The sequence below is a fragment of the Molothrus ater genome, chromosome 5 (genome assembly GCF_012460135.2).
Source record: "Molothrus ater isolate BHLD 08-10-18 breed brown headed cowbird chromosome 5, BPBGC_Mater_1.1, whole genome shotgun sequence".
Taxonomy (NCBI): Eukaryota; Metazoa; Chordata; class Aves; order Passeriformes; family Icteridae; genus Molothrus; species Molothrus ater.
The window spans coordinates 21,883,605-21,901,893 of NC_050482.2; the positions used below are offsets into that span (position 1 = coordinate 21,883,605).

Consider the following 18,289-nt stretch of genomic DNA (forward strand, 5'->3'; position numbering starts at 1 on the left):
TGTAGTACAGTAATTTTCCATAAAATGTCATGTCTCATCTTTAATATTTTTTGTTTTTCAAGCACAGGCAGCATATGCAGGCATAGAACCAACCTGCATGGCATAGGCTGGGATTCATCCTTGGGCTTGCAGCAAATGAGCTACGGAGTCATCAGGCTGCTGTGAGTCACTCAGAATCCCACACTTAGGCAATTTGAATTGCAGGATCTCTTCTGACACCCACCGGTGTGACACGCCCAAGGTGGTGAATAACTCGTGGATAGCCTCCGGAAGGCGGGGTCACCACATCGGTGACACTGCCTCACCTGGCCAGGGCACAAGTGCGGGACTACCTTGGGACAATGACTCGCTTCCTGGCCCGGAGCTGGAGTCAGGCTTTGTCACACGGCTGCCTGTGTCAGGGTTTCTACATTTCAGGTGAGTTTGTCGGGCAATAAAAATGCTTGAAAGCATTTCAGTTATTCACACTGCTGTTCCTACCCGTGTGAAGGGAAGCAGGTTTGGGTTACACTCTCAAATAAGCCTCAGCAGTCTGCCTGAGGGATGTAGGAGGCTATGTGTTTTGACTTTCAGTAGGAATCACTCATGCAGTTCATTTGAATGAAAGGTTGATTTTTTCCACCTTAACTACAGACTAGCATTTCCATGATAAAACACATTACACCTCTATTCTTAGAAAAGTAAAACATAGTCTCATCATGTGTTGTACTAGTAATGATGCACGTGGTCAAGTTTGTCCAACATTTTTGCGTCATTACACCCTACTTTTGGGGTACTTGAACCTCAAGTAAAAGCAGGGAGATGTTCCATGCTCTTTTGCTCCCCTGTACTTTCTTGGGGTGACCACAGAGGAAGCAGCTACCAGCTGAGTGTGAGGGGAAGCAGACAGGGCAAACAACCAGGGAAGCAGGCAGAAGGTTGGGGCAAAGGCCAGGGCCTCCAGAGGGACCAGTGGGGATGAGCAAAGTGGAGCCAAGCAGGGGGACAGAGAGCTGCCAAGGGACTGCCTCTTTTGCCATTTCCTATTCTTTCAGCCTCTGACCTGAAGATAATTTTATAGACAAAGTGCTGCACAAACCATTGGTTTTTGGTTTTCTCTTTCAGGTTTTCACCCACATAAGGTGAAAAGAATAATAAACCACAGTTAGTATCCCAAAAGGACTTCTTCTGAAATGGCTCTAAAATAAATATTGTGAATGGGTCAGGTGGGTTCTCAGCCATACATTGGCAGCCCCACTCTTCTTAAATTCCAGTTGTGTCTGTGCAGATCACCAATCTTCAGTACACTTCCTCAGACAAAGTTTTGAAATTTGCTAAATAATTGTTTTTTGTACACAGAAAGAAACAGAAACCCATTCAGATGGAGCACCATGATTTGCTGAAGAGCTGGCAGTGACCATATGCACTAAAAGGCTATTTCTGTCACACAAATTAGCAAATATGTCCCTGAATTCAGGCAGGATATATCCTAGTCTTCTGCAGAGGGCCAGCACAAGAACCATATCTCATTTAAATGCCATTTAAATGCTATTTTAAAGGCACTAGTAGGACTCCTCTGCTCCTTCACTCTTTCCATGGGGATTAATTTGGTAAATGTAATTTTTAAACCGTTTTCAAAGGCAAATTGTACTTTAAATTAGGGAAGTGGCACCATCTTGTGGCTGAAAATGAAAATATATTTTCTTTAGCAACGAAGTTGTTTTCACTTTTCTTTCATTTCCTACACCCCTTTTTTTTTAAGGTTCTCATAATTCTACAGAACATCCCTTTGAGTCTAATAACTAATAATTGTTTCAAAAGACTTTTGCACAAAGCTGAGATCTATTATGCAAAAAAATGCACAATATTATGAATACCTACCTTGCCACACAGATTTCTGACACATTGCCTAATGTCATAGAAAGATTTTTGAAAAATTCTTTTGAGGCCACCTTCATAAAATTAGAAAAAAAATGTAGGCATTCAAGAAAAGATGTAGGCATTCAAGAAAAGAATGCCTACATTTGCAGTGGCAATGTCTTACTCCAAGAAGCGAGTCAAAATTCTTCAAATCCACATGCAGAAGATCTGTTTATATATTTAAGCCTCAGTGAAATTATCCAAACTAGATTTAAGCATAATGTGTGGGTTTGCCTTTACTCATGAGTTTTCAGGACCATGAGTAAAGTTCCTGCAAGTTTAAAGCTAATAATATAGCTATGTAGCAATTGATTTAAAAACTGCCTTCACTCTTAGACTTACAAGTTGCAGACTTTTTTTTTTAAACAACTAAATTTCTTCTTTTAAAGGACTAGTCAGAATTGTCAGCAATTTACTGCAAAGATAGAAAAAAGAGGATATTGTGGAAACTGAGTATTACCAGATTGCTTAATATGCAAAGAGCTGTACAGCTAAGAGTAAGTGTGCACAGCTCAAGCTTGTTTAAAGGCCTGCTCATAATTACTGGCAGACACCTCGGCGAGACTCATCTCTTTTTAGATATCACCAGTGCAAATGTCTATACCTGAACTGGTCACCAAAGCTTGTTTTGAAGTCTGTAGGGAGTAAGAGCTGCTTTTAAGGTGCAGTTCATCTCATCCTGTTCCAGATATCAGAAGTTGATCAGCTGACTCATTTCTCTTCTTTGGTTATAAAAGGAAAATGATGTGATTAGCAGAGGTGCAGATAACTCCTGCAGTGATCTGCACACAGTCAAACAAATCCTACCCCTTGTGCCTCATGGAAATAACATTATCAAGATTTTTTTGAGCCCTGTAGATATTTAATTCAGAACTCCAAATGACTTTAAAAAGAGAATCTAAAATACATATTTCAAGAACAACTTCTAAAAATAAAAACAAATTAAGAGCTATTAAAATAGCTTAATATGAACTACACATGCTGTGTCAGGAGGTTGGCATTATCCTTTGTGGCGAACCTACGAGGGGAACTATATATTATAGCAGCAGTTGCTTTACATTTAGAGGTACTTTCTGTTCATTTTGCCATTGCTAAGTATATGTTGAAAGTAGCATTAACAAAGATTAACATGTGAAGTAACAATAAATGTTCTTTTTAAGCACTCAAATAGAATGGCACCACTTAAAAATGAGGTAGGAAAGGAATATAAAGAGATATACATATAGATATACAGATATACATATATATGGATAAAGTTGTAAAGGGAAATCATAAGAAAATGCTTCCACAAAAACTTATTTAGCAAGACCATAATTACCTAGAACGTACGAAGCATAGATTAAAAATGTTTGTTGCAAACCAGCTCAATTATTCAACCGATGAGAAAAGATACCAGAACCGCACAATAAACACAATTGGGGAAGCTAAACTGTGCAATTACATGTCCAGTGTTTAAGGAAATGACAATTCCTAGCCCAGCACAAAGCCCTCTAAGAATTAAGGAGTTTGCCTAGGCTCCCTGACTCCATGTTTGTATGGAAGCAAAATTGCACAGACCAAAAGCATCATGGAAATATTGCCTTAGGCAAGGCAAGGATCTGGTTGACCCTTTGGCCAATTATTGAACTGAAACTCTTTTGATGTTAGAAGCAGTCTGACTCAGCTAAATGCCAGCCACTCCACCCACCTTTTATCTTCTGCTGTGCTCCTTCAGTAGAAAATGCCACTGAGATTAGGAACTGTTCCTGCACTATCCTGGGCCTTACAGCAAGGGTGATGCCTTTCCCCAAATCTCTGCTCCTGCCATTGGCATCCCATCCTCACAGAATTAAGACAAGGGCACAAGTTCAGTGGAAAATCCTCTGAACATTAAACTTTGCCTCATCAATTTGAACAGAATTTTGAGAGAGCCTGAGAGAACCCAGAGCTAGAAAGCATTGCCACCATCAGTTGGTATTCTGATTGCCATGCTAATTGTCATGTTCTCTACACTTCCTTGATGTGCCTGTATTAGAATGAACACTTACTTATTATACTTTCTCTTTTTCAGTATTTTTGGTGGGGCAAAGTGAAAGATCACTAGAAACACTGGAAACAAACATAATGTTATGAAATTGAAGTGATCAGAAAATTTATCCAGATTTTTTTTTATCAATATTTATCAATCAAGAAAGATTTTGTTAACATTCTGACAAAAATATGGCACAAAGCAGAATAATTTTAAATTTCTTCATTTAATAATCATACATTTAACAAATCTTAATGCCGATGATCCAGTCCCTGTACCTTCATTGTCTGTAACTAAACTCAAGAGAGGCATAAGTCTACTTGCTAACAAACAGAAAAGAGATTTCATAGAATAATTTAGAATTTAAGTCAGCAGTGGGTGAAAGAGAATACAAAAGAGTTGCATACTGATCTATGGCTGTTTTCAGGTCTGGAAAAATTCGCACACCTTTTCTTAGTAAAAATATCATCTACCTCACTTCAAGTAAGACTACACACTGGAGAACCAGTCATGTTTGCAGTGCCTTTGAAGTCCCATACATCTGTTGAACTCAACATGCATCCACTACAGTTCTCTTTGATTCATAGTAAATGTCTACCATAGGAAGAGATTTACATTTATAGGGCAACTGCTTACAAAACTCGCAAACGCATCAGAACTTTGAGAGTGGGAGGTTTTCCACATGATTTTGGATTCAAATTATCTTGCATGACCAGCAGTGATTTCAAGAATCCATGTGAAGAAGCAGAGCTATTCAAAGCTTTCCAATAAAATGCATCTTGGAAATCCTGCCCATCCTGAGGCCCTGGGCTATAAAACCTCATCCAGACAGGAAAGCCAAATTAAAAGTCCAGTTACAGCCTCTGCTGCTGCAGAAGTTTCAGTATAAAATGCATTGGAAAGGCCAAAGACAAGTGATGCTCTACAAGATTGTTGAAAGTAAATGGTTCTTTCTCGTCAGATTCTACCTTTACCCAAGCTGACAGGATGCATCCTTGTTGGAATAGGACCCAAAAAAACAGTGATTATATATGTACAAATAATACAGACATATACACATAAAATACATACATACATACATACATACACATGCATGAATGCTCCCATCTCTGCAATACAAAGCAATTTTAATGACACCAACTGTAAATAGCTGTGCTGCTCTCTGGATTGTGGGCTGGCATGAGCCATGGAGTGATACAGACCTGTAAAGTGCCTGTTTTGCTGGAGGGAGAGAGGTTATGGCTGGTGGGAAATTACTGCTAATCTTAGGGAGTATATTATGGCTGATTAATTTTATGGACTACATTGGTTAATGGATTGTTTTGTTTCCAAATACTTTAAATCTCTGATTGCTGGCTCAGAAGAATGCATAGAAACAAACTCACTTGTGCAGATTCTTTACTGGGTTTGGTTCATTTGCTTGTTCAAATGTTTGGCATAACTTGAGCTATTCAGTTTTACCAAGAGAAAAACATATGTACAGCAAAGCACAAAGTTTGATGTTTTATTAGTAGCTGGTTTTGAGTGAGAAGAGAAAGTTAGAGCAGCTGATCACTAGCAGTAAACAATAATTTGCTTTAAGAAACAAGAAATAACATGTAGACGTGGATGTCGACAAAAATTATTGCTACAAGACAGGAAATGTTAATAGTAACACTCATGGACAGTGGCAGGACCTCACTGCATTTCTCTTTTGGCACTCCTGCATTCTGAGAAGCACAGTGGTGAGCTGCATGGGGTTTGTAGCTTACAAACACCTTGCAATGCCCTTCCCCAGGAAGCTACTACCAGTGCAGATCTTAAGTAATCTAGAGGTGGTGATAGCAGAAGGGTGAAAACAATAAATACCTCGCACAGCACCACGTGCCTGACCTGATGCCAGAAGGGATTATATTAGGAATGGTGGTTTTTAAGCTCGTGTAGCTGTGTAGACTTTGAGAACTGCTTCCAGAATTGCCACCACAAAGAAGTGTCCGTGTCCAAAAACTTCACCCTAAGCCCAGCCCTGCAGCCAGGGTCAGCGTCACAAAATTGTGGCCACACACTGGCATTTATGAGTGCTCGGATTCAATCAGAACAGGAATGTTACACATTCCCAAAATAGCTGCTGGTGATGCCTTCTCTGCTGTTCCAGAAAGCTGTCCAGCATCTTCACATATCCTCTTCTCAGCAATTTTCCTGTGCATCATTACAATATCATCTGTGATCTCTCTAGTTTTCTCCTTCATGTGTATGCTCAGCATCCCAAGTGGGTTGACTGGCATTACATTTGCCCATTGTTTTAAATATGGAAACTGTAATTTCCCCTATGCATTATTTGTGTGTGTTTGTGTGACAGGACTGGTGGTTGAAATTTTTAATAATTTTTCACACATTTACATTTTTCACTTATAGGTAACCCAGAGTTTACAGGGGAAAACTCAAAATTAAACCAAACTGATAGTTATGGGAGACAAAGTTGATGAAAACACAAAATAAGTTTAGAGGACATTTTTTTTTTTTCCTAAATTTTGTACACTCAAAATACAGGCCAGGAAGTATTGTGATAGTTATTTTCATCTTACTGAAATACTTGTTTCAAGTGATGTTTGCAAGAGCAATATCCAGCTCTAACGTGATATTGAAATAAACCCAACAATTCTTTATTATGTGGCTGTTGCTTTATTCCTGTAGGCAAACACCATTTAGATAATTGCTGCTGGCTGATGGGCTCTGTACCATTAGATATCCTGTCCTCCTGACGGGTGTTCCAGCCAGGCAGATCCCAACCTCATGGCTTGTCATAGCTACATAAACTCTCTGCAGGTCATTCTCTCAGATACTGCACCTCAGTGCCCCCACACTCAGTGAAAGGAATTTGTCCCTCAGCTTTTATAGAAGTGTATTGTTTAATAGGGTTGCATTTAAATTTCTATAAAGGTTGTCAATCCAATGCTTATGACTCACAATGGAAAATTCCTCCCAGAGAGACTTTATTTAACCACTGACTTCTAGATTCAGAGAATGAGCAGTATACTGCAAAGAGAGGTAATAAACTTTCCTTTCTTTTAAATTAACCAGCAATCAGTTCTGGCTTCAGAAGTTTTATTACTTTTCATTAAATGCAGTGGAGATTGTCTGTTATTGGAAAATGCGAAATAGAATGAAAAAGCTTTTTGACAAGACCCATTACACATATTTTAGCATGTATTTTCTATTCAAAGCAATTTCACTGCTGTAGACTAAACAGAGACTTAAATTAATATTTGACAGATTTGTTTGGAAGCTACTGTTCTTCAAAGGGACCCCAAATCATTATTAGTTTTAGACAACTTCAGACAGAACGATTTTAAATTCCTTCCATAACAGTGATTGGGTTTACTATTACTTTTTAGATGGCAAGATACCTAAAAGACAAAGATGAACAGAGAAACTAAAGGGATTTTCTGAACTGAGTCCTGTCCTTTGGTGTTAAAAGCAACACTGTATAGAATCATTTTGTCTTGAGATCCAGCTTTAAAGCAGTAAAATCTTTTAGTCCCCACTTAATTCTGCTAGAGATACATTACAGACTGTCCTCAGAATTAGGAATCTGTACATTTCTCTAGAAATGTGTCTGTTATTAATTTATAAACACTTCTGGAACGAACATCATCTTTTACTTAAAAAAATATATTTCCTCCCTGTTGCTCATGAAGTCCCTCACCACCTGAAAAATGACTCTGTTGATTGTTAAGAAATTACATGTAGGAACAGAAATTATATCAAGTCAACAGAAATTATACCTATTCATTGGTCAGGAAGTAGATATATATATATATATATATATATATAAATATATATTTTCTTTGATCTTCTGTCATTTCGTTTTGCCATGATGCCTCATCTCCTCTTTCCTATTTTCCCAGACATGCTATTTATCATCTGAACCTGTTCCAATCTAAATTCACTTCTAGAAAATGGACAGAGAGAATTATACACATTATTCCTGATAAGGTGCTTTAGGGCCTTGCACAATGGCACTAATGTATCCCTGGCTTTAGTGGGAATCTCTTACCAGAAGCCCCAGGGACCTGCATTCATCTTTCTAAGGCCACATTGCCAGGGCAACTCCCAGCCACTCCTGGATCTCCCCTGCAGTCATTCTCAATCCAGACCCTTAAGCACTGCTGTTTTTACTACTCAGTTTCATCTCATTTCTACAAGTCATCCTCAAAGCCACTGTGCTATTTCTGTCTAATATTCTGATCCTCCTCATATTTGAGCACAATAAATAATGGATAAAGACAGCTCATACTGCAAAATTAAGCAGAATGCAGGTTATGGATTGCATCACATTTAAAATAAACCACACATGGTTATAGACTTTGGCAAATATCTTGTATATTCAAGAACAATATTGAGAATTGAGTGAGCTATTATTTCATTTCTTAAAAACCCAACAGTGTAAATATGAATTGATTTTTGTCTTCTCTTTTGAACATTTAGAGTCTGTGCATTTATTTTAGTCCATCTGCTTTATACTGTTCCTTAGGCAAACACTGGGTTACTTCAGTGTGAAGAAAGTCTCTGCATGACACAGGCCTGGGTAATGTTGTCTTTTCAGCCTTGACCTTGCCCATGAAGAGAGCCAGAGAAAGGAGAAGCATAGATTCAGTGCAGCACTTGAATACACCTAAACCTGCTGTGGAGATTGGAACTATGATTAAGTTGTCCATGAAGAGAGATTCTGGGTTACAGAACACCATAAAACTTAGAAGACCATTCATATTCCCACAGGCTTATGTAACAACTGACAGAACCAGAGAACACAGTCTTAAGCTGCGTCAAGGGAAATATTGGCTGGATATTAGGAAGTTTTTTACAGAAAGGGTGATAAAGTGTTGGAATGGCTTGCCTGGGGAGGTGGTGGTCACCATCCCTGGATGTGCTTAAAAAAAGAGTGGATGTGGCACTTGGTGTTATGGTCTAGTTGAGGTGTTAGGACTGGGTTGGACTCAAAGACCTTGAAGGTCTCTTCCAGCCTAGCGATCCTGTGATTGTGTGATTTATAACAATAAGCAACCTAGAAATGCAAGGTAATTTATTTTCCATTATATGCTGGCAATCTAGATGACATTCAGAAGCAGGAGAACATAGTAGCTAAAGGCTGCCTCTTCTGCCACTAAATGTTTCTCATGTTTTCTTGTTCTGATCACTGTAACTAGTAGAAATAAAACCACCTATCAAAAATACCTGTCATATTGTGTCTTTAGGGGAATAACCTTATATTGCCTATACATTAAGTACACCTCAGCCTACTGCAATGTGTGGGCAGAGTTAAAATAGCATAAAAATCTTACGGAGCCTTATTCCACTTGAATTGAACAAATTACTTTCCACCACAGTTAAAAATGGCTTCACTTTTAGGAAGTTTAGTGAAAAATTAAACCCTCCCACCTTAAGCAAACACTGCAGGCTATCCTTATGGAAAATTATCCTCATGTTAATCAGCTGTACAGGCTGACAAACTTGTTCTTTTCTGGTTACCTAGCTGTCTACCAACCTCCTCTGGCTCCCCGCCATGACCTCAGTGAAAGAGCTGCTATTGCAGTAGCAAGTATGTTCTCAGAAAGCCTTATTAGCTGTGCTGTAGGCTTCTAGCTATTGAACAGCAACTCGTTGTACTTTAATTATTGTGACAGTATATTAAATAAAAATGCTGGGTTTCATCTTTTAAATAGACACGAGAAAATTCAAGGTCAAGAAAGCTAACCCAACAAAACAGGTCAGCTTTATATGTTGTGCTGTTGCAGCAAACACTACAAAACCAAATCTACATTTCAAAATGCTAGATCTAAAGCTGCCATATATATATATATAAACACATGTACTGATAAGCTTGAAGAACTATGATATCTACGAATAAAAAAGTTACACATCTTCCAAAATTTATTTGTCTCAAAGTATAGAAACTGAACTAAATTTCACTACTTCAGTCTGTAGCACACCCAATCAGTATTTATTTAAAGGCGGTTAGTTTTAGGAGAGGGACTGCTGTGGATGTTCTCCAAGTTTAACAGTTTCTCCCCAGATCAGCCACTGTGTTCTCATATGTGCTTAAAAGGCAGTTGGGCACCAAAACTATACAGGGCTTCAAGCAATGCTATGCTACACATATACCAGCATTTTAGTTATAAAAAGTCAGGTAGGTATGTTCTTATTGGACAACTACTCCTTCAGGTAGAGTTGGTGAGCATGAGCAAAGCAGATATCCACATAAGGCACTGACATAATTTGTATATCCCATCCTAACACACCATAGGAAGAGTCCTTAATTGAAAATAATAATAGAGTAGCCAGGAATGTACCAATTAAAATAACTTGTCTGTCTGTCCTAAATCCCAAATATTCCTCAGGTCTTAAGGAAATTAAACTGTCTTTACTTACTAGAATGCAATCGAAAACAAAAAAGTACTTTTAGACTTAATTCTCTCAGAGGTGAAGCAACTGCACAGACTACAGATCTTCTTACTGATGGGTCATATGCTCTAAGCAACATAATTGTTTTGAAAAAAAAATTAAATTAATACTTTTCATCCATCTTCTCAAGCCAGTTTGAAGCATGTACAATTTTGTTTGTTTATATATGTTTAAACTCCTACAGCATACATTTGTTAAGCTTTTAGATTTTTAAAGTATATTCTCTTTTGCCTATAAAACCAATATAATTCACTGTACCAGTTGCTCTAGTTGGCCTGCAGCTTATATAAGTGACCTCCCTGAACACAAAAATCAGGCTGATCAAGATATGCATGTTCTCAATCTTGCTTTATGAGGTGGAGCCATACACCTGCAAGAACACTGATGCATAAAGACTGCTCTCTCTTTTCCCCCTCCCTCCCAAATATTTGCATCAACTGGCAAAACCCACACAGAAGCAAAACAGTTAAAGAAGTACCAGAGACAGTATGATGCAACAGAAAAGCCCCAGGTAGGTGCCCAAATCTGCCCTTTGACAGGGTCTCAGTCTTTGGCCTCCTGGAGAGCAGCAGCAGCAAAGCAGGACTGCCTGGACACAGCCAGTCCTGACACACCACAGGGCTGCAGAAAGGATCTGCAGGTGTGAGCCCCAGCACAACCTCAGCAAACAATAAAGATGTAGTTCATGCCAATCCATTAAGGTTGTTATGTGCCAGATAGAGAATTAAATATTTTTTTAAAAAAGGGAAAATAAATAAAAACGATATAAAAGTTATTAAGTCATCCATCAAAAGGATCCAAGAAGCAATTGTTGCTGAGTTGCATTACATATTTGCCAGTTGCTCATTGACCTGTTGGGAGTAAACTATTGACCTCAAGGCAGATTTTAGAGGGCAAGCATGTACTTTGTTCTTAGCACTTACAGTAAAAAGGGTGCATTTTGAATGCACTTGCCTGTGCTTCCCTCCTCTCAGTAAAGAGGAGGCTTCCTGGTCAGAACCATGCTGATCAGGGTGGGAGGTCAGTCACGCTGCAAATAAGAACTGACGTTTCAAAGCCAGAGCAAGATCTTTGTTGTTAAGGAAATGTGCTCTAACAACAGATTTGCAGATCACACTAAGGAAAGAACATGTGTCTCTTTTGCTTTTTTTAACTGGTGAGGTTCTTGAGCTCCATGGTGGCTGACTAATGGCTGAAGGGGGATTTTATTACATTGAATTCAAAAATTGTCAGGAAACTTACAGGAAGGTATAAATATTCACTTTAATACCTGCAAATAAAACAAGATTTACTTATTTACTCCACTCATGGTTATTGCTGAGTGTAAAATTCAAAAAGTCATACCTTTGCTGAGTTATAAACCAAGCAAAGAGAATAAAAAGAGTGTTTCAGAAAACCTTACGCCATACAATTTTGAAGATGAGCCCTAATGCAAGGCCAGATGTTACCTGGGCTGGGGAAAGAAAAATGTTTTCCTCTAATTTGTAGAGCAGCTACAGAACTGTTGCACAGTTGCTGCAGGCAACTGTGATCAGTAAGTAAGAGGAGAGAGAGAACACCTCAAATTCCAGTATGTTTTTAGTCCATCTTTCTCACAGTCTTGAAAAGGAGAGCAATACAGTCTGATGCTTCAGGCCACAAGGGAATTGCTGAGGAGCTCTTGAAAAGAGCTAGATATCCTCACAACTCAAAAGTACAATTCTATATCCAAAGAAAAACCAATCTTTTCCTTTGTTGAGTAAACTGGAAGGGCACAAATTTCTTTTCTTCAAGTAAGTAGTCTGATGTCGAAAATGAGGGCTAGAAAAGATACAAACAATAGACATATACAATGGGCACTAGAGGAAAAGTTCTAGCTGGCACCTAAGATAGGATTCGTGCAAGAAATGAAAGAACTTATTGTACCACAGCATTGGTTCTCAGGCTGCAGCCTGCTCACTCTTGCGGCAAGGACACTGCTGCCCACCAAGGGGGAGGCTGCTTCCTACTGACACACTTCCACGTCCACATGGAATCTGCACAGGCTTTACTGACCAATTAAAATAAGACTTAACTGTCATCTCTGGCAACTTTTGTTGCTAAATCATGTCGTTCTGTTATTGAAACCTACAGCATACAAATTCAATATAAAGCAAATAAAACACCATAGGTTTGATCCTCTTTCTTCTAGACTGTTCCTCACCTGAAACAGATAATGCAAAATTTCTGAGAAAGGAAATACAGTGACTGAATCTGAAATGAACCCTAACTTAATAGATGATTCAGTTACCTCTGGGGGTACTTCTCAGGGCTGTGATTCCTCAACTTCAAAGGCTAAGAACACAGAGAGCAGAAGGGAATGAGTCTATTATCAGTAAAATAATTAATATGTTATTTGGCATCGATTCAGTAGCAGTGCAAACCCAACCCTCATCAATGGGGTGTCTGTTGAGAAAAATATGATTTACTCAAAAAAGAGAACTTGCGTCTTCACAGCTGCAAACCCACTTCCAATCTCAAAGACAGTTCCTCATTTTCAGTTACCACAAGCGGTTTTGCAGTGAGCAGAGCAGTGTTTTCTACAGGCCCAGCCAAAAAGGGTATTGAGGGAAAGGCAGCTTGCTTCACTTTTGTTCATTCCCAGGCTGCCCTCCTGCATGGTCACAGTAATCATAAGCTCTCACTCCTGATCTCCCCCAGCCCTGCTCTTGTGGTCGCTGCAGCTCACTGCAGCGAGGTTTGCACTTGTCCCAGACCGTACCACTTGTCACTGCAAATAACATGAGATGGAAGAGATGGCAGGAATTTTTTTTTCCCCATGGAAAGCCATATTCTCTGTTCCCCTTGCTTGTTCTTCCATATAATCAACTCTCTCTTCATTTTATGGAAAACCAGAAAACCAAACTGTGACCTAAAACCAGGACTGTGACAAGATCAAGACCTGGGAAATGCTACCAACAAAATAATAAACCCTTGGATAACTTTTTTTTTCACTTATATAGTTCAGTCATTAATAAAATCTTTAAGGTATGATTCATAGCACTAGAAAAATTAAAAAATTCCTTGAGAGAACTTTGCTTCAAATCGGATGTTTTATGCAGAAACAGCAGGTTTTTGCTGAAATGACTGCAAATATATATATCAAGGCAAAACATCTATTTTTCAGTGGATCCCAGGGACGTATCGACAGATATTGGTATTTCCCCATCCCTTCAGGACTCACTGTTTAGCCATTATATGAAAACAGAAACAGCTTTTGAATAATTAATGAAACACAGGGACTGAAAATAGACCTCTTTTCTTCCCTTTCCTGCCTTCCCTTATTAAAAAAGCAAACAAAATCTTAACAATAGAGCCTGAAGGTTAAAAGGCCCTTAAGAATATCTACCAGCCAGCTGGTCTGAAAAGAACAGTATGAAGCAAAATGCATTACCTGTAACACCCAGGCCCTATGGCAAGATCTACACAGGAACAAATATCAAAAGTTTTTAGAGAGAAAAAAAAAAAGAAATCAAAGAATACAAGTGATTAGAAGATGAGGACAATACCAACATATACCCATTGAAGATGTACTATATTTGTTATTTACACCACCAGCAAGGGAGACATGTAAATTTCCCCAAAATTGCTTCAGCTAGTCAATAATTGTTTCATTCATGAAATAAAAAAAAAGCCAAACAACCAAACCTCAAAAAAATAAAACCCACAAAAATACTGTCTTGTAAAGTGCTTCCAAGTGTTTTATCTTTTTACATACATTTGCAATGAAAGAAATGCTGCCAATATTTTATAGCTTAAGCGTTTCCCAGTAAAATACACACATGCTTACACAGAAAGTGTGTACTTTACAGAAAGTATGTAGCACTAAAGAACCTAGGATTGCTGAGAAGTACTTTAGAAACACTTGGTTCCTACTGGTTTTCCTTTACGGCAAGGCTCAAGTCACTTCCGAGAAACCTGCAGATTAAGGAGTCTTGTATATGCATCCATTTCAAACTATTGTTATGGTGTAAAAATCAGAATTTTCTTCCATATTCTCCCTTCCTTATACTTTGGGACACAGTTACAAGCTTTTAAGTACAGGCAAAAGGGCCTGTAAGCAGAGCAGAAGCGGCTGCCATCTTGTCCCCACCTGATCTTTTGGAAGATACTAAGTCAGTACAGCATCATATAAAGACTTGTGTTCCCAGTTTTTTTTTCTGTCTTCCCTGGTTTGTTTCCTCTTATACTTCAGTTCTTCTGTACAATGTACAGTACAGTTACAGTGGGGGACCTTCCCTCTTTCACCTAGCACCTTCCACACAGACAATTAATTTATCAGAGTATGAGAGACACTCTTCACCTAAAACCACAGAAAACTAGCATAGTGCTCACTTTTTTCACCTTTGCACGTGAGAAACGTGAACATTTCTTTTGTGCAGCTGAAAGCTGAGTATAAGTAGCAGCGCTTTGGGTCTTGGGGTTTTGAAATGTCTTCAGCCTTCATCGTAGCTGGTTGCTGTCACACGGAGAGAAGCAGGGGGAAGAGAAATCTGGCTGACAAAGGCTGTTGATTGTATACGTGATTTCTCCTCAGCAGCTGGCTCCTGGAGAGCGCGAAATACCTACTATTCACCTCAGACTGTGGCAGGCAGCGTTTGGCCGTGGGTGGGTGACACCCCCGCCCGGCCTCCCCGCTGGCTGGCACAGCGACACGCCGGCTGGGCAAAAAGCTTCCTTTCTGCCACAAAACGAGAAAAGACTTTTGGGTTACAAACTACACCGGGCTCCCCTGACAGCTTCCAGCACACGCTGGTTCCCGCACCCCCGCGGGCGGCCCGGGTACCCCGCGCTCAGGCGATGTTGTCGGGGCCCCTTCACGCTCCGGGCGATTCCGAGCGCGGACCCGAGCTCCCCACGGCCTCAGCCAGCACCGGGCGGCACTGCCCCTGACGGCGACCCGGCGGTTCCCACGGCTCCGGGACAGCGGCCGCGTCCCTACGGCGGCGACCGCTCCTCCTTTTCGTCATTTTCTTGTCTTTCTTCTTCTTCGTGCTCTGATCACCCCTGTTCTCCCCCTCTCGCCCCCGCGGGCCGCCGAAGCCCCGGCACCGCCCGGCCCGGCAGGTACCGAGGGGGCGGGCGCGGAAGGCGACGCCCTCCCCTCCCCCCGCACAGCACATGGTCGCGGCGGCCGCGCGCTCGCCGGGCTCCCCCTTGGCTGCCGCGCGCCGTGGTCTCGCCCGCCCCCGCTGCCATGTTGAATCGCGCGGCTGCTGGGGCCGGGCCGGAGTTGGAAGTTTAGGGGCGGGAGCGATCAGGATCGGCTCCGGCGCGGAGCGGCTCCGGCTCGGCTGCACGGCTGCCCGGCACCCCCTTTCCCGACCGCCCCCCTCCCCGGCACCCTCCCCGCCACCCCTCTTTTCCTCCCTCCTTCCCCGGCCCCGCGAAGAGGCTCAGCGATGCGGCTGCTGTGAGGCCCCGGCGGCGGCGGAGGAGGAGGAAGGGGAGGAAGGGGCCGCGGGCGCCATCGGTCGCAGGGCGGCGAGGGTAGCGCCGGGCCGGCCCCGGCCATGAGCGGCGCCCCGCAGCAGCAGCCCCAGCGGCGGGTCACTAACGTGGGCTCGCTGCTGCTCACCCCGCAGGAGAACGAGAGCCTCTTCGGCTTCCTCGGCAAGAAATGCGTTGTAAGTCCTGACCGGGGGGGCGAGGGGACTGGGGCACCCCCAGCCGGCCCACCAGGGCGCGGCGGGTCGGGGCCCGGGGCAGGCGGGGGCGTGTGAGGACAGCCCGGCCGGGCGCTGGGAAGTTGAGCCTGCGGAAGTTTCATCCTGCTCCGCTGCCCCGTCCTGGCGTCGGGCGGGGGGCGGCCCTCGCAGGCCTCGCTGTCCGCCCGGCTCGCCCGCAGCGCAGGGCGGGGAGCGATGAACGGCGGCGGCAGCGGCCCCTTGGCCGGCCCGGTCCGGCGGGGCTGCCGGCCCTGAGCGCCGGCCCCGGCTTCGCTCGCTTCGAAACCGGGCGCGCCGGGCGGCTCCGAGACCGACTCGGGCACCGGTGTGGGCGCCGTCCTTCCGCGCCTCGCTGTCCATCGGCATATGGAGCTCCCGGGGGCCGGCCGGGCTCCCGCTGCCCTGCCGCCGACCCGTGCGCTGCAGGGGAAGCCGGCCGTAAAGCAGCAGCCGCGGGGCTCCGGGGCCGTACAAGTTCCATGGCTCGACGAGGCTGGGACGGACCCCAGGTGCACCGGCGGTACAACAAAGCAGTGTTGGACGAAGTTGTAGGAAGGCTCGTATCAGTGCTAGGCCTGCCTTGGGTTCAGCCTGTACTTTTCTTAGCGTAAACAAGTTCGTGTACTCAAATACTGCATATTTTCCTATTTCTATATCAGTAAGTTCGGTTTCAGAATACCTTCTTGCATGTAACATAAAACTGTACTAAAACTACTTATCTAAATTAAAGAACTATTCGAAAGCTTCAAAAGATGAACACTTTCACTGGAAAAGAAGCTGCTTTTTTAAAAATAGTGATTTTCAAAACAATGACTATTCTGGTGCATTGTGTCTCGTACCTAAAATACTGTTAGGCACTTGCTGTATAGCTATGGAGAGTGTTTCATGAACTTAAAACTGTGACTTAAAGCAGGATATCCGTGCAGTTATATTGATTCCACATAACTCTCTGGACTTTGAAATGGTATGGTTGATCAAACTGCTGTGAGGAAAACATAAGATGCACCAAGGGAACGGGAAGTAGAGTATATTTACTTTGCGGTGGGTTAGATAAGATGCTTTCACAGTAACTAAGTTGTGTGTCAGAAGGTATGACCCTAAAGTATATGTTTTGAAAAGTATAGAATTATAGAAATGCCTCAGTTAGTTTCAGGCAATGTTTCATATCTTCTATTTCTTTGCTAAGAAAGAAGAAAAAAACAGTTTTTCTTTAAATATAAAAAAATAGTGCATGAATTTGTGTGTAAATTGATTTTCAGTCTGCTTTTCTGTAACTTGATTGTTTTTCTTGTCAGGTGAACCCACTTTTAATTTCTGTTATACTCAGCTGTAAAACTCACCTAGTTAAGCTCCCAAATTTTCTGCATAAGTAGTATGTTGAAAGCAGACTGGAGGTAAAGATGTTAACAGGATCTGGGTGTCATGGGATTTATGGCTTGCTTGAAAGTAGATATTCTTCTGATTTACACTGAATATTGGATGACTTTCTAATTGAGGTTCTTAAATTGTGATCTGTTGTTTCCTCTTTTCCCATCCCTTTGTGCTCTCTAAGTTAATCATAGGCTTATTTTCTTCTCAGTCTTGAGGACTTAAGCACTGAAGATCTAGAGGTATTTAACCAGGCTTTTTTGGCTTACTGTGTGGCATGTGCCAGAAATCCAGAAACAAGTGAACAGATCGAATATTCTGCCCCTTGGAGGGCACTGTCTTAAGCAGGGAAGTGGAATGGGTACCTGGAGATGGTAACAGCCTCAACTGTCTAACTTGAAACCACAGTATCTGTTGGGGTGCAGTAGGACTCTTGGTGCTCATGACCTTCTAGCTTGACTCAACATGCTATGCTGATAAATGCCTTTTTGTTAATGATATTTGATCTCATAATATCCATGTTTGAATTACTCATTAGTGAAGTTTCTGACTCTAAGTGCTGCTTTTTAAGAAAGGAAAATGTTGTGAGTTCTGTAGGATGCTAAATGCTTGCTCTTGCAATCACCTGAAATATCTGGGCTGCCTTGCTGGTGCAGGTGGTGTTTCTGTCACTGGGGCATAGAGAGGCTGTTGGATGTATCAGCCACATTGAGATAATTTTAGGTTTTGTTTGGCTAAATCTCGTGTTTATATCACTACTGCAGCAAACACCAGAGGAAAGTTGAGACATTAAACCATGCTCCTAAGATACTCTCTGTAGTAATAATTTATAGAGTTCTTAATGGACTCCATAGTGCTGCTATCAGACCTGAAGGGCTTAGTTAAG

At 41.8% G+C, this 18,289-nt stretch overlaps 1 protein-coding gene across 1 annotated transcript in view; it reads left to right on the plus strand.

The window, feature by feature from the left end:
- Window positions 1-15,577: 15,577 nt before the first annotated feature.
- WASL (WASP like actin nucleation promoting factor) overlaps window positions 15,578-18,289 on the plus strand; it is a 53,357-nt gene continuing 50,645 nt past the window's right edge. Inside the window, exon 1 of the mRNA XM_036400930.2 lies at window positions 15,578-15,993. Within this exon, the coding sequence (XP_036256823.1) occupies window positions 15,880-15,993 (114 nt within the window). The 5' untranslated portion in view covers window positions 15,578-15,879. The remainder of the gene's footprint in view (window positions 15,994-18,289) is intronic.